This window comes from Neoarius graeffei, chromosome 3 (assembly GCF_027579695.1).
Source record: "Neoarius graeffei isolate fNeoGra1 chromosome 3, fNeoGra1.pri, whole genome shotgun sequence".
NCBI lineage: Eukaryota > Metazoa > Chordata > Actinopteri > Siluriformes > Ariidae > Neoarius > Neoarius graeffei.
In genome coordinates, this window is record NC_083571.1 from 29799861 (window position 1) to 29813605 (window position 13745).

Sequence of the window (13745 nt, forward strand, 5' to 3'; positions counted from 1 at the left end):
CACCGTTTCTAAAAAACCCTGTTTCTAAAAAGCATCAAGCAAATCCTTTGGCCAAAAAGTTTGGCATTGATGTTAGCAGGCTTGAAATAACACTTTATCATGGATTTCTTTCATTTGATATACAAATTATATATACAGGACGCTTTTGATGGAATAAAAATGTGTTCTATTCCCTTCGAGTAGGTTTCATTTATTTGGTTTGACATGCTAACAATATTGCGTGCTATCACTTATTCTACGTGTATTATGTCACTCTACCCGATGGAGAATGAGCACCGAATATGGTTTATGATATTGCATGGTTGTCAAGACAACATATCACATGTCAGAGACGTAAAACTTCGGCGCTAGCGAGCGACTGTGAAAATTTGCAAACAAACATAGCCAGCAGGTTTGCTTCGTTAAATACGGAAGATTTTGAGAGAATTTTGAAGGGGAAAGACGCGTTGAACACCCAAAAGGAATGTGTATGTATAATAATCATATTGGTTGGCTTTTTTTTCGTGGTATATCAGATATATTCCATTCAGTTACTCATCTTCAACTCGTTCAATACCATACGAGTTGAATGGAATATACAGTGCCTTGAAAAAGTATTCATACCCCTTGAACTTTTTCACGTTTTTCCACCTTACAACCACGAACTTAAAAGTTTTTTTATTGAGATTTTATGTGATAGACCAACACAGAGTAGCACATACTGTAATTGTGAAGTGAAACGAAAATGATAAATGGTCTTCAAAATTTTAAACAAATAAAAATCTGAAAAATGTGGTGTGCATTAGTATTCAGCCCCCCTGCGTCAATACTTTGTAGAGTCACCTTTTGCTGCAATTACAGCTGCAAGTCTTTTGTGGTATGTCTCTACCAGCTTTGCACATCTAGACACTGAAATTTTTGCCCATTCTTCTTTGCAAAATAGCTCAAGCTCAGCCAGATTGGATGGAGAGCGTCTGTGAACAGCAATTTTCAAGTTTTGCCACAGATGCTCAATGGGATTTAGGTCTGGACTTTGACTGGGCCATTCTAACACATGAATATTCTCTGATCTAAACCATTCCATTGTAGCTCTGGCTGTATGTTTAGGGTCATTGTCTTGCCGGAAGGTGAATCTCCTTCCCAGTCTCAAGTCTTTTGCAGCCTCCAACAGGTTTTCTTCCAGGATTGCCCTGTATTTAGCTCCATCCATCTTCCCATCAACTCTGACCAGCTTCCCTGTCCCTGCTGAAGAAAAGCATCCCCATAGCATGATGCTGCTACCATCGTGTTTCACAGTGGGGATGGTGTGTGCAGGGTGATGAGCAGTGTTAGTTTTCCGCCACACATAGCGCTTTGCATTTAGGCCAAAAAGTTCAACTTTGGTCTCATCTGACCAAAGCACCTTCTTCCACGTGTTTGCTGTGTCCCGTACATGGCTTCTTATGCCTGTCTCTCAACAATGGCTTTCTTCTTGCCACTCTTCCAAAAAGGCCAGATTTGTGGAGTGTACGACTTATAGTTGTCCTGTGCACAGATTCTCCCACCTGAGCTGTGGATTTCTGCAGCTCCTCCAGAGTGATCATGGGCCTCTTGGCTGCTTCTCTGACCAGTGCTCTCCTTGCTCGCTCTGTCAGTTTAGGTGGACGGCCATGTCTTGGTAGGTTTGCAGTTGTGCCATACTTTTTCCATTTTTGAATGATGGATTGAACAGTGCTTCTTGAGATGTTCAGAGCTTGGGGATATTTTTTTATAACCTAACCCTGCTTTAAACTTCTCCAGAACTTTATCCCTGACCTGTCTGGTGAGTTCTTTGGTCTTCATGATGCTGTTTGTTCTTCAGTGTTCTCTAACAAACCACTGAGGCCTTCACAGAACAATTTATGCTGAGAGTAAATTACACACAGTAGGACTCTATTAACTAATTAGACGACTTCTGAAGGCAATTGATTGCACTGGATTGTATTTAGAGGTATCAGAGTACAGGGGGCTGAATACTAATGCACACCACATTTTTCAGATTTTAATTTGTTTAAAATTTTGAAGACCATTTATCATTTTCATTTCACTTCACAAATATGTGCTACTCTGTGTTGGCCTATCACATAGAATCTCAATAAAGAACTTTTAAGTTCGTGGTTGTAAGGTGGAAAAATTCAAGGGGTATGAATACTTTTTCAAGGCACTGCATCTGATATAGCACGGAAAAACCCCAGCCAATATTATTTACATATTAGAAAACATTCAAATTGAATTGATTTGGATAAAAGGGGGGGGAAAACCCATCTGCATTAAATGGACTCTACTTCAAGTGAATTGGAATGCAAGCGAGACTGGATGAGTGCAATTTTTTGCAAATTACTGACCACATCTCACTTGTGTAAAGGAAAGAACTTGGTTTGCTGATAACATTTTGTGCTTAAAAATGTCCCACAAACTCTGTATCTTGATGCAGGACCTCAAACTGAGTGCTGTAATAATATGTTACTGTAGTGCAAGAGCAAAATCATGTAACTTTTCCCCTCCGTTTATAATAAAATGAGGGGGGAAAAACCCACACAAAAGACTTTCAATTGAGAAATTTATTCAACTTTATTCCATATCCAAGGATCAAACTTAAAACAACCCAAACGCAACTTGTGTTTTTTTTAATTTTTTTATTCAAAGCACATGGCCATAAACATGGACATGAAGCCTTATCTGTCGTTTCCTCAGCGTTGCTCAACACCTAAAGGAGATCTTTTACCCTGGCCAAATTTAACTGGCCCGTCTTTCATATCTGAGATCAGGACTGCTTTTAAAAGCAACCATGAGGTAGAATTTAGTGTACAAAAATAACAAAATCTTTTGAATATTAAAGAAATAAGAAACATAAGACTGAATACAATTAAGACTTGAGTATTAGCCTGAATAGAGCTGTATGTGGCTTACTCTGCAGAAAGGTATTAGTAAAGTATAAAATAGTATGTACTTTAACATACGTTTACACAGTGTATAACATGGTAGCACCTGATACAAGTTATCCACCCTCCACAAAGAAAGCTGTTAATGGTGACTTATTTAAAGACTACTTGAGGACAAACTGTATATAATGATGGTTTATATACAGCATGAGCTTGATGCAGAGATCAACACACTAATATTGCAAATAATAAAAGTAATTTCAATGTCCGTCTCCACCTGGCTGTACAAATCTTGGTCTTTGTGAACAATCCTGTAAACCTAAATGCCACCACAAGGGGGAGCTATACAACCCAAAATTAGCTGTTTGGAGGGGGGTAGGAGACACAACCAGGACACACAAGTTACAAAAACAAACCGAAAATGGAACTACTTATTCAAGATAACTGAGGCATACTAACTGTTTCCTATAATAAATACTTAACTCGTATGACAATTCTGATTCTGTAAACCAGTGATCAACCTGTTTCTGGAGATCTTCCTACTCCATCCTAATCAAGCACACTTTACTAATCTTAATCAGTCCGGGATTTCAGCTGGAATTTAATCCTGTAAGAAAGCAGATCTACAGAAACACGGTTAACGATCGCTGCTGTAAACCAACATGCTTCCCCCCCCCCGAGTCATTTGTTAAGTGATGTCCCGTCTTGTCTACTTTGTGTTAATCGGAGGCAGCACGTGCGATTTACACAGAACATCAATATTGGTGCGATGATAAAAATTTAAAAAAGTTGCAGTGCAAAAAGATTTACCAAGGGGCAGAAAAAGCAACCGAGGCATGCTTAGCATTGTGCTCAGTTTTAGTCAGCTACGCTTTTTAAACTCGAATGGGATTGCCTTTGCGGATTTGAAGCTGGCTTCAAATTTAGCTGAAATAATCCAGTTTATAAAAGAGCGAAGGCCGTTTTCCGAATCCAATCGCTACTTTTTTATTGAAAGGTTTTTTCCTTCAATTTGTCGCCCGTTATACTATACAATGACCTAAAAAGCAGCGTTGCCTGTTCCAGTCTTCTTTTTTTTTTTTAAGACAAAACACCACTGTGGAAATAGTGCGTATAAGAAAACAAAGCCGACACACACTCCCTACACACACACACACAGACTGGAGAGGATGTAAACCATATGATCTGCTCTCTCTTTAAAGGTTAAATCAGATGATCCTGATTGGTCTGATCGTCGGCAGAGTGAACCTGGACTCGCGACGATCAGCTGTTTATTGGTCTGCTGTAGGCAGGAGCTTGCTCTGATTGGTTGGTGTAGTGAAGCAGCTCTGTTCACAGAAGGATCTGGGCAACGTAGGGTGAGTGTGTGCTGGCGACGGCTGTAAGCAGCGGAAGATCACTGGACTCGATCCTACAAGACACACACACACACAATAAACAAACAACTCTTTACTTGAGAAGCTGAATGGTTTCCATTTCTGTTGTTTGGAGATATTATTTATACGCCAGTGTGGCTGAATTCTCAAATCTGATTGGTCAGAAGATTTCCGAGACCAGCACCTCCAACAGCAGTGATACGCATGTTCTAATACGCGATTGTTTCTACAACCCCTGGCAAAAAATATGGAATCGCTACTCTTGGAGAATGTTCATTCAGCTGTTTTACTTTGTAGCGCAAAAAAAAATAAATCACTGATATGACACAAAATTATTTTATTTAACAGCTGAACATTTTGGCTTTGTAAAATATACCGCAAAAAATGAAATTGTTCTAATTAATGGCGCATTTTTTAAAGATCAAATAGAGGAAAAAATTATGGAACCATGAACCAAAATCACAACGAGTACTTTGTTGTACCTCCTCTGGTTTTTATGACCGCTTGAATTCTTTGAGGCGTGGACTTCACTAACGAAAAACAATATTCATCATCAGTCAGGTTCCAACTTTCTTGTATAGCAGGTGACCGATCAGCTTTGCAGGATGGAACCTTGTCAATTTCCAGTCGGATTGAGATCCGGACTGTCTGCTGGCCAGGTCGTTGAGTTGATCTGCCTTTCCTGAAGAAAAAAGTTTTAATGCTCTTTGCTCTGTTGCAAGATGCGTTATCCTGAAAAATGACTTCATGAAGACCAAAAGTACTTTCAGCTGATGGAATGAGAAAAGTGTCCCAAATTTCAATGAACCCCTGTGCGTTTACTGTAGAGGTAATTAACGACCGCCATCTCCTCAGGTCCTTTACCTGACATCCAACCCCATATCATCAACGACTGTGGAAATTCGCTTGTTTTCTTCAGTCATCTTTTATACATTTCATTGGAACGGCACCAAACAAAAGTTCCAGCATCATCTCTTCAGCCAATGCAGATTCGTGATTCATCACTGAATATCACTTTCATCCAAATCATCCACAGTCCACGACGGCTTCTCTTTAGCCCACCGGAACCTTGTTTTCTTCCGTTTAGGTGTTAATGATGGTTTACGTTTGGCTTTTCTGGATTTAAATCCCGTTTCCTTCAGCTGGTTTCTTACAAACATCGACTCCTGTTTCTGCCCATTTGTTTTTCCATCACCTCGCCTGGGACGGAGTCCACCAGGGGGCGAGGTATTGTTCTCGCTCGGGTTTTTTTTGTTCCAGGAAAACGGCTGGACCAATCTTCATGAAACTTTCAGGACAGATGGGCATTGGTCTCAAATAGAACCTCCAACATTTTGACAGTCATCTGGTCAAGGTCACCAAAAAGGTCAAAATTGTTGTTGTGGCTACTGTGTCATATAGAGGCGCTAGCCACTATGTCATCGTGCTGTAAGAGTGTAACAGTCACGCCCTGCGCATGCGCATACACGTGTTCCGATTAAAATGGCCGGGGAGTGTATACAACTCGGTTCACCATTTGAAATAAATGGACCAGAGTAAAGAAATCTGTGGGTGGTAAAAAGAGCAACTGGACTTGCTTGAAGATTCTTGAAGACGTTTCACCTCTCATCCGAAAGGCTTCTTCAGTTCTGTCTGACTAATAGGGAGTATCAGGTATTTATCCTCTCATGGGTGAAAAGCAATCCTAAGGTGTCGTTGAGTCATCCTGTTGGTGTGGGTCACTGGGGGCTGGGTGTGAACGGCCTAGAGAATTGTTGGGGTGATCAACGGATTGTTGGTTCTCTCTGTCCTCCTGTGAGTCACTGAAAACAGCTGGGTTTGGGTGTGCATTCAGCTGTCTGGGAAGTGTGCCAAGGACTGCATTGTAGGTGGTTGATAAATGATGTCTTAGGCCCTGTCCACACGGCAATGGATTCAGGTGAATCTGATAAAATTGTTTATCGTTTTGGCCTGGCGTCCACACGGCACCGGCGTTTTGGGTGCCCCAAAACGAAATCTTTTGAGAACGGGTTCCAGAGTGAAAAAATCTGGCAACGGCGCCGTTGCGAAGTCGTCTGGATGAGTAGAATGGATTTGTTTACGATGACGTCACAACCACATGACTGTCAGTGCTTCCCGCCGGGTAGAAGTGTAACGAACTCGATGCAAGTTGTCAACAAATCCTATAACTTCGTTTATGAAACGCGTTTACAAAATATTTTCACTGTGAATATTTATTGTGTAATGGTGCAAAGTAAGAGAGTGAGAGAATAGCCCTTAGGGCACAGTCTTTAGTCCAAACACTGCGGAGGCAGTACCAAACCGCGCACCACCCGTGCGCTTTCCAAAAACAAAATCAATCCCGCCAGCAAACATAGGAAAAAAAAAAAGGAGCGATCTCACCTCTTCAGATGTTGGTTTAAGTCCGACAATACATTCCTCAAAAAGGGCGTAGAAGAACAAAGTAATCCATCAATGTGTAGCATTCAATTTATTCCGGACCAGTAAAGAATTCTGGAGGATCTCAGAATGTTGGCGTACCGGCTTCCATCTACCCCCGTTCATTCCTCTTTCCGTGTCTTTCGTTTTACGCTACTGATTAATAATCAAAACTTTGTGGCTGATGCTACAGAAGAAGGGGTTTATGCGCATGCGTCTACTTCTTCTATTGTTCTGGTGTCTCCGATGGGACCGTCTTACAGCGCACGTAGAGGTGTGGCATGTGTATTGCATCGTTTTCAGCAAGCGTTGCGTTGCCATATGGACCTGAAATTTTACTGATCCGTTGCCCATGTGGACGCGATATTTAAAAAAAAAAAAATCTCGTTGCCATTGTCGTGTGGATGTAGCCTTAGACCACCACCTCTGTTTTGGTATACCAACGATCCTCTCTGGCTAAAATGCATACGTTGCAATCCTGAAATGAGTGTCCTTTGTTGTTAAGATGAAGATGGACCGCGGAGTCCTGGCCTGAGGAACTGGCTCTCCTGTGTTGAGCCATGCGCCTGTGAAGCGGTTGTTTTGTTAACACAGGAGAACCAGTTTCTCAGGTCAGGACTCTGCGGTCTATCTTCATCTTAACAACAAAGGACACTTTGTTATAGTTGAGAAATTGTTGCAGTACAAGAAGAATTAAGCACTTTGCGAGCTCCTCGTTGTTAGCCCTGGTGTGTGTGTGTGTGTGTGTGTGTGTGTATATAGTACCCCAGCGCTAGTCCCAGTTCCTTCACATGGACTCGTCGTTGTCCTCTCAGATATTCTGCCAAAGAACAACTCTTAAAGTACACCTCCTGCAAGCGATCCTCCAAGTGCATGACACACTGCAAAATACACAAGTTGGAAAGGCTGTACTTACAATATTTTTCAAAAAAAAAAAAAATCACTAACAGAAGAGAGATGCGTACAAATTCTGCGGCCATGTTGAGCGCGTGCAGCTGAAGCACAGACGTGAGGAGCGTGTGTATAAGATTGGAGACCATCACGTCTCTTCCTATTTGGCCTGGCTCACACACGCGCCGCTGAGTCGTAGCCACCTGAACACACAAACGGTCCGTGTCCGCGACGATGCACACCGCCTCAGCGACCGGCTCGTCCAGCGCAGGGTGCTGCACAACACACACACAGACAAAGCAACAAGTATAGTTACTGGTCAATTGATTTTCTTCTACCCTCATGTTTTATTTATTTATTTATTTTTACAAAAACCATGTGAATGCATGAGGCTTGGGCAGTATTACGGTATACCGGGGTATTTAGAAATCCCAACGGTATGATTTCTAGTCCAGTCAAAAATCCAGACGCTCCTCTTTCTATTAAACTGATACGGAGATGCTGTATTGAGGTGATGTAGTGCATGGCACGTGCCACCAGAGGTCACTCTACTGGTGAGAAACTGGGTGATGCATTGAATGTTCTGCAAGAACAAGGAAGTGAAGTGGTGATGTTGAAATAAACAAAAAGGGGTGAATGAGTGTTCCAAATGTGTAGCAGTCATGGAAAAGTGAAGCCACCAATTAGCATTAGCTTTCCATTGACTTTCAGGTTTATGACTATTACTCAACACGTAATAAATGTTTTCCACTAGCTATGGTCAACATTACATCGCGAAATTGCGCCATCCAGCCGCGACGGACAGAAGTAATCTCACTCAGTCATCAGTACGCAGACAGTAGCATCAGTGACTGTTGTGTTGGATTGGTGTTTCAGCTGCATTCAGAGGGGAACAAACAAACCAACCAACCTCAAAGTCAGAAAGTGAGCCAAAAGAATTTGAGACACAGCTACCAGATGAGTACCATGTTCCCAGGCGTGATCATCTCTTGCTTTATGTCCCCAAACACCCCAGCTGATGATGTCTTTAATGCATTAAGCAACGTATCATGAATCATAGTACATTACACAAACATTATTATACAACAGTCAGTTCCAGTTCACTCATTTTAAATGGTTGAGTGGCGCTCCAAAAGTGTTACTTTGCAATAACAGCACTGGGATGTTTCACTGTGTGTGTGTGTGTGTGTGTGTGTGTGTGTGTGTGTGTGTGTGTGTGTGTGTGAGAGAGACCAGGGCTCGACATTAACAGTAGCCCGATTGCCCGGGGCAACCATTCAATAGATTCGCACAACCAGACTCTCATAAATGCTTGCCCGATCGGGCAACTACCCAAATATGTCAACTTACGTGAAAAACGATGTTTATTCATTCATATTATGATGAAATTCCATCACGATTTGTGATTGTTTGACTTGGAAAGACCGCGTCCATGTTATCATTACGGGATGTTCAACAACTAGCGGAATTCACATTTGCACATCGCGGGCTCACAATGCAGTTTCCCACTGCTAATAATTATCGCGTAGTGCATATTCACGGTTCTATTCAGACCCTCCAGGATTTTGCGATGTTGCGATTTGCAACTTCAACGCAAATTCAACCAATCCCCGCGAATTCAGGGCGGTGTTGCAATTATATCCAATCACCGCAACTTTCCCGCAAATTTGACCAATCGTTGGCATCGTCTTGAGGTGACGTCGACAAACTACCTTCCGCCTTACTTCCGTGTATATGTTCAAGAGAAGCAGCATGTGCGAGTCAGTGTTTCTGTAGGCTTAAATTCTGTTACTGAAAGTGTGTTATGTTTACAGTGAAGCACTGTGTGCACTTTACATTATTTTTTACTTAATACAAGAAATTAATGGATGCAACATTTTTGCCAAAATGGTATTTTATTTTCCATTGTTTAGGCAGCTTCAGCATCATACTGTGAGATTCTGTTCAAATTGTTTTTCTTCTTCTATGAAGCCTGAGCCATTTATTTTAGTAGTTTATAATTATTGTTTAGTTTAGTCTTCAGGAGAGACTGCCTGCACACAGTACTAGTATTAATAGTTTTTTTCTTACATGAAAGCTGAGGCATTTATATTATATTTTAAGGTAACTTCATGTTGTGCTGTGAGGTTCTATGCACTTTAACTTTTGAACCAACAGGTGCATTTGGATAAGTAAAGCCTATTTTTCTGCATTTTTGTAGTCCTGGTAATCTTTTATATTGGTAAAGTTGTTTATAGGACCATTTCTCAGTGTCTTTGTTTTTTTAGTCAATAGTTTTTCAGTAATAACTTAATATTTAACATATCACTCAATTTTAATCACAAAAAGAGAAAATCGCAACAATTTCTCGCAACTTTCACTTCCTCCCGCAATGTAATCGCAACAAAAACCTAAACATTGCAACTTTCATCGCAATTTTTTGGAAAAAAACCCCGCAACATCAGACATTTTAGCCCGCAACGATCACAAAAAAGGCCCGCGAAATCCTGGGGGGACTGACTATTGGTATGTCCTTCACTACATGACTAATTACCGCATTACTCGCACGGGGCGCTAGCGTCAATGCTTGTTGATACAGACAGCGTCTGAGAAGGTTGAATAATAAATAAAAAAATAATATGTAATATTTGGGCAACCATGTCTCAAAGTTAACGTAGAGCCCTGGTGACTCCAATCGTCCATATAAAATTTCACTTCCTACTTCAAAATGGTTGCTATGGAAGCATTGGTGACATCATCATCATCAGACATAGCAAATGATGCTTTTCAGGAATGATAACTTTTTGGCTCAAAACATGAAACCTCATCAGATGAAGACGAAAAGGAAGAAGGGGCACTAACTTCACAGGAAGCGACAAGCTGATGCGAGTTAGCTAGCCAGTGTGCCATCAAGTGAGTGTGGCTTCTTCAGGATCTATAGAATTGTTGTATCAAAGTCACATCAGACTCAAGATGACTAAATTCATGCAACACCTTCTGACCAATCAGAATCAAGAATTCTACAGCACCGGGATATAATATTTCATTCATGGATATTGTTTTTCAAACAAATCTAAAAACGTGGACACGTGCGCGCGTGCACTTACTGATGTGTTGTTCTGTTCGGTCAGTACTCACCAGTACCGTGTGTTCCAGGTCAGCCATCAGGCACTGCTTGAGCCGCTGATCCGAGGTGACTCCGTGCAGGACGAAGTCAGGCATGTACTGAGGACTGTAACCTCCGAGTAAAGAGCGGCCGAAATGATTCACGTCGGGGCAGATCTCCATGTCGCAGCTGGATGTGAACAAAAACACAATCATTTCATGGTAATTAAATACTCATACACTCCAGTGATATACGTTTGGACACATGCTCTAACTTCTCTCTCTAATCTAACGTTTTCTTAAATATGAAAAATATTTAAATTAAAAAAAAAAAAAAAGTTTGTGTTGCTGGAGAATAACATTGCAGCAGAAACAATATACCGTAATGACCATGTGTGCTACTGCAATTTCTAAAATCAACTACAAAAGACGGAATACAGAAAGAGCAATAAAAGGCATACTAGTGGAATGATTACTACGCTACATTTAGCAATATCAGCTTGTTTGCTTGTGGTGCTTTTATGTAAGGCCTTATGAATCTCTCTCTCTGATTTTTCCAAAAGAAAATGTAAACAAGATCAACTGGTAGCTCCTGCTCACTTACGCATCCCCGCGCTTTCGCTTATATCAGAACACAAGCAATCAAAGGAACAGGACACTTATTATGAATGTTGACTTCAACAAATAACGAACCCTGAAACGAGTAAGTAAAGAGCCGTGTCTCTCCCCAGGGATTTCAAATAGCATCCTGGTAAACCGGCATTCTGCTTCTTGAAATAGCGTCAAAATCCACCCTATATGTTTCATAAATACAGTCAGTCGGTAAACAGGAAGTCGATGTGCGACAGACCTGAAAATGGTACACACGGTATAGAACCCCAAGCTGAAGCTCGCTACCGAATATCACGCAGTTGTGATTTGTAGTTGCTGAGAAAAGTCACGCGTTATGAAAATTTTGTAAATCCACACTATATGTTTAGTAAATGCATTCAGTCGGTAAACAGGAAGTTGATGTGTGACGGACCTGAAAACGGTACAGGCAGTATAGAACCCCAAGCTGAAGCTCGGTACCAAGTCGTTATGATTTGTGGTTGCTGAGAAAAAGGGTCTTTCAGATGGACGGAAATACAGAGATACAGACGGACAGAGGTAAACCAGTATACCCCCCCCCCCCCCCCTTCGGAGAGGGGGCATTATTATAATAATAATAATAGGGCGGCACGGTGGTGTAGTGGTTAGCGCTGTCGCCTCACAGCAAGAAGGTCCGGGTTCGAGCCCCGTGGCCGACGAGGGCCTTTCTGTGCGGAGTTTGCATGTTCTCCCCGTGCCCGCGTGGGTTTCCTCCGGGTGCTCCGGTTTCCCCCACAGTCCAAAGACATGCAGGTTAGGTTAACTGGTGACTCTAAATTGAGCGTAGGTGTGAATGTGAGTGTGAATGGTTGTCTGTGTCTATGTGTCAGCCCTGTGATGACCTGGCGACTTGTCCAGGGTGTACCCCGCCTTTCGCCCATAGTCAGCTGGGATAGGCTCCAGCTTGCCTGCGACCCTGTAGAACAGGATAAAGCGACTACAGATAATGAGATGAAATAATAATAATAATAAGGGCAGCTGATATTGCATGTCATAACCCACAGGGGGACATAAAATTTAGCTTATTAGCTAGTCCACTGAACAAGTAAAAGCTCCAGTGTGCTTCCCAGTCACACATTTTAGTCATCTAGAAATGTGACCGGATGTAATGTAACAAGCGTGTGGTGAGTTAGTTAACAAGTTTGCTGCATTAATACAGGCTAAAAGTAAACAAAGGCGTTTTTGATTATGATCCTTTTCCGAACAGCATTTCCAATGTAGCATATGTTTGGGCCCTTGTGATAGATGAATAAATGAGTGACTGGGCAAAGAAGGTACAACCCCGATTCCAAAAAAGTTGGGACAAAGTACAAATTGTAAATAAAAACGGAATGCAATAATTTACAAATCTCAAAAACTGATATTGTATTCACAATAGAACATAGACAACATATCAAATGTCGAAAGTGAGACATTTTGAAATTTCATGCCAAATATTGGCTCATTTGAAATTTCATGACAGCAACACATCTCAAAAAAGTTGGGACAGGGGCAATAAGAGGCTGGAAAAGTTAAAGGTACAAAAAAGGAACAGCTGGAGGACCAAATTGCAACTCATTAGGTCAATTGGCAATAGGTCATTAACATGACTGGGTATAAAAAGAGCACCTTGGAGTGGCAGCGGCTCTCAGAAGTAAAGATGGGAAGAGGATCACCAATCCCCCTAATTCTGCCCCGACAAATAGTGGAGCAATATCAGAAAGGAGTTCGACAGTGTAAAATTGCAAAGAGTTTGAACATATCATCTACAGTGCATAATATCATCAAAAGATTCAGAGAATCTGGAAGAATCTCTGTGCGTAAGGATCAAGGCCGGAAAACCATACTGGGTGCCCGTGATCTTCGGGCCCTTAGACGGCACTGCATTACATACAGGCATGCTTCTGTATTGGAAATCACAAAATGGGCTCAGGAATATTTCCAGAGAACATTATCTGTGAACACAATTCACCGTGCCATCCGCCGTTGCCAGTTAAAACTCTATAGTTCAAAGAAGAAGCCGTATCTAAACATGATCCAGAAGCGCAGACGTCTTCCCTGGGCCAAGGCTCATTTAAAATGGACTGTGGCAAAGTGGAAAACTGTTCTGTGGTCAGACGAATCAAAATTTGAAGTTCTTTATGGAAATCAGGGACGCCGTGTCATTCGGACTAAAGAGGAGAAGGACGACCCAAGTTGTTATCAGCGCTCAGTTCAGAAGCCTGCATCTCTGATGGTATGGGGTTGCATTAGTGCATGTGGCATGGGCAGCTTACACATCTGGAAAAACGCCATCAATGCTGAAAGGTATATCCAGGTTCTAGAACAACATATGCTCCCATTCAGAGGATGTCTCTTTCAGGGAAGACTTTGCATTTTCCAACATGACAATGCCAAACCACATACTGCATCAGTTACAGCATCATGGCTGCGTAGAAGAAGGGTCCGGGTACTGAACTGGCCAGCCTGCAGTCCAGATCTTTCACCC

At 41.8% G+C, this 13745-nt stretch overlaps 1 protein-coding gene across 6 annotated transcripts in view; it reads right to left on the minus strand.

The window, feature by feature from the left end:
* Positions 1-2543: 2543 nt before the first annotated feature.
* Positions 2544-13745, minus strand: part of fnip2 (folliculin interacting protein 2) — a 44191-nt gene continuing 32989 nt past the window's right edge. For 3 of the 6 annotated variants that reach the window (XM_060916622.1, XM_060916623.1, XM_060916625.1), the window contains exons 14-17: positions 10682-10838; positions 7639-7839; positions 7439-7554; positions 2544-4290 (exon numbers count right to left, since the gene is read on the minus strand). In XM_060916622.1, the coding sequence (XP_060772605.1) occupies positions 4212-4290; positions 7439-7554; positions 7639-7839; positions 10682-10838 (553 nt within the window). In that variant the 3' untranslated portion in view covers positions 2544-4211. The other 3 variants (XM_060916626.1, XM_060916628.1, XM_060916627.1) reach the window with 3 other exon arrangements.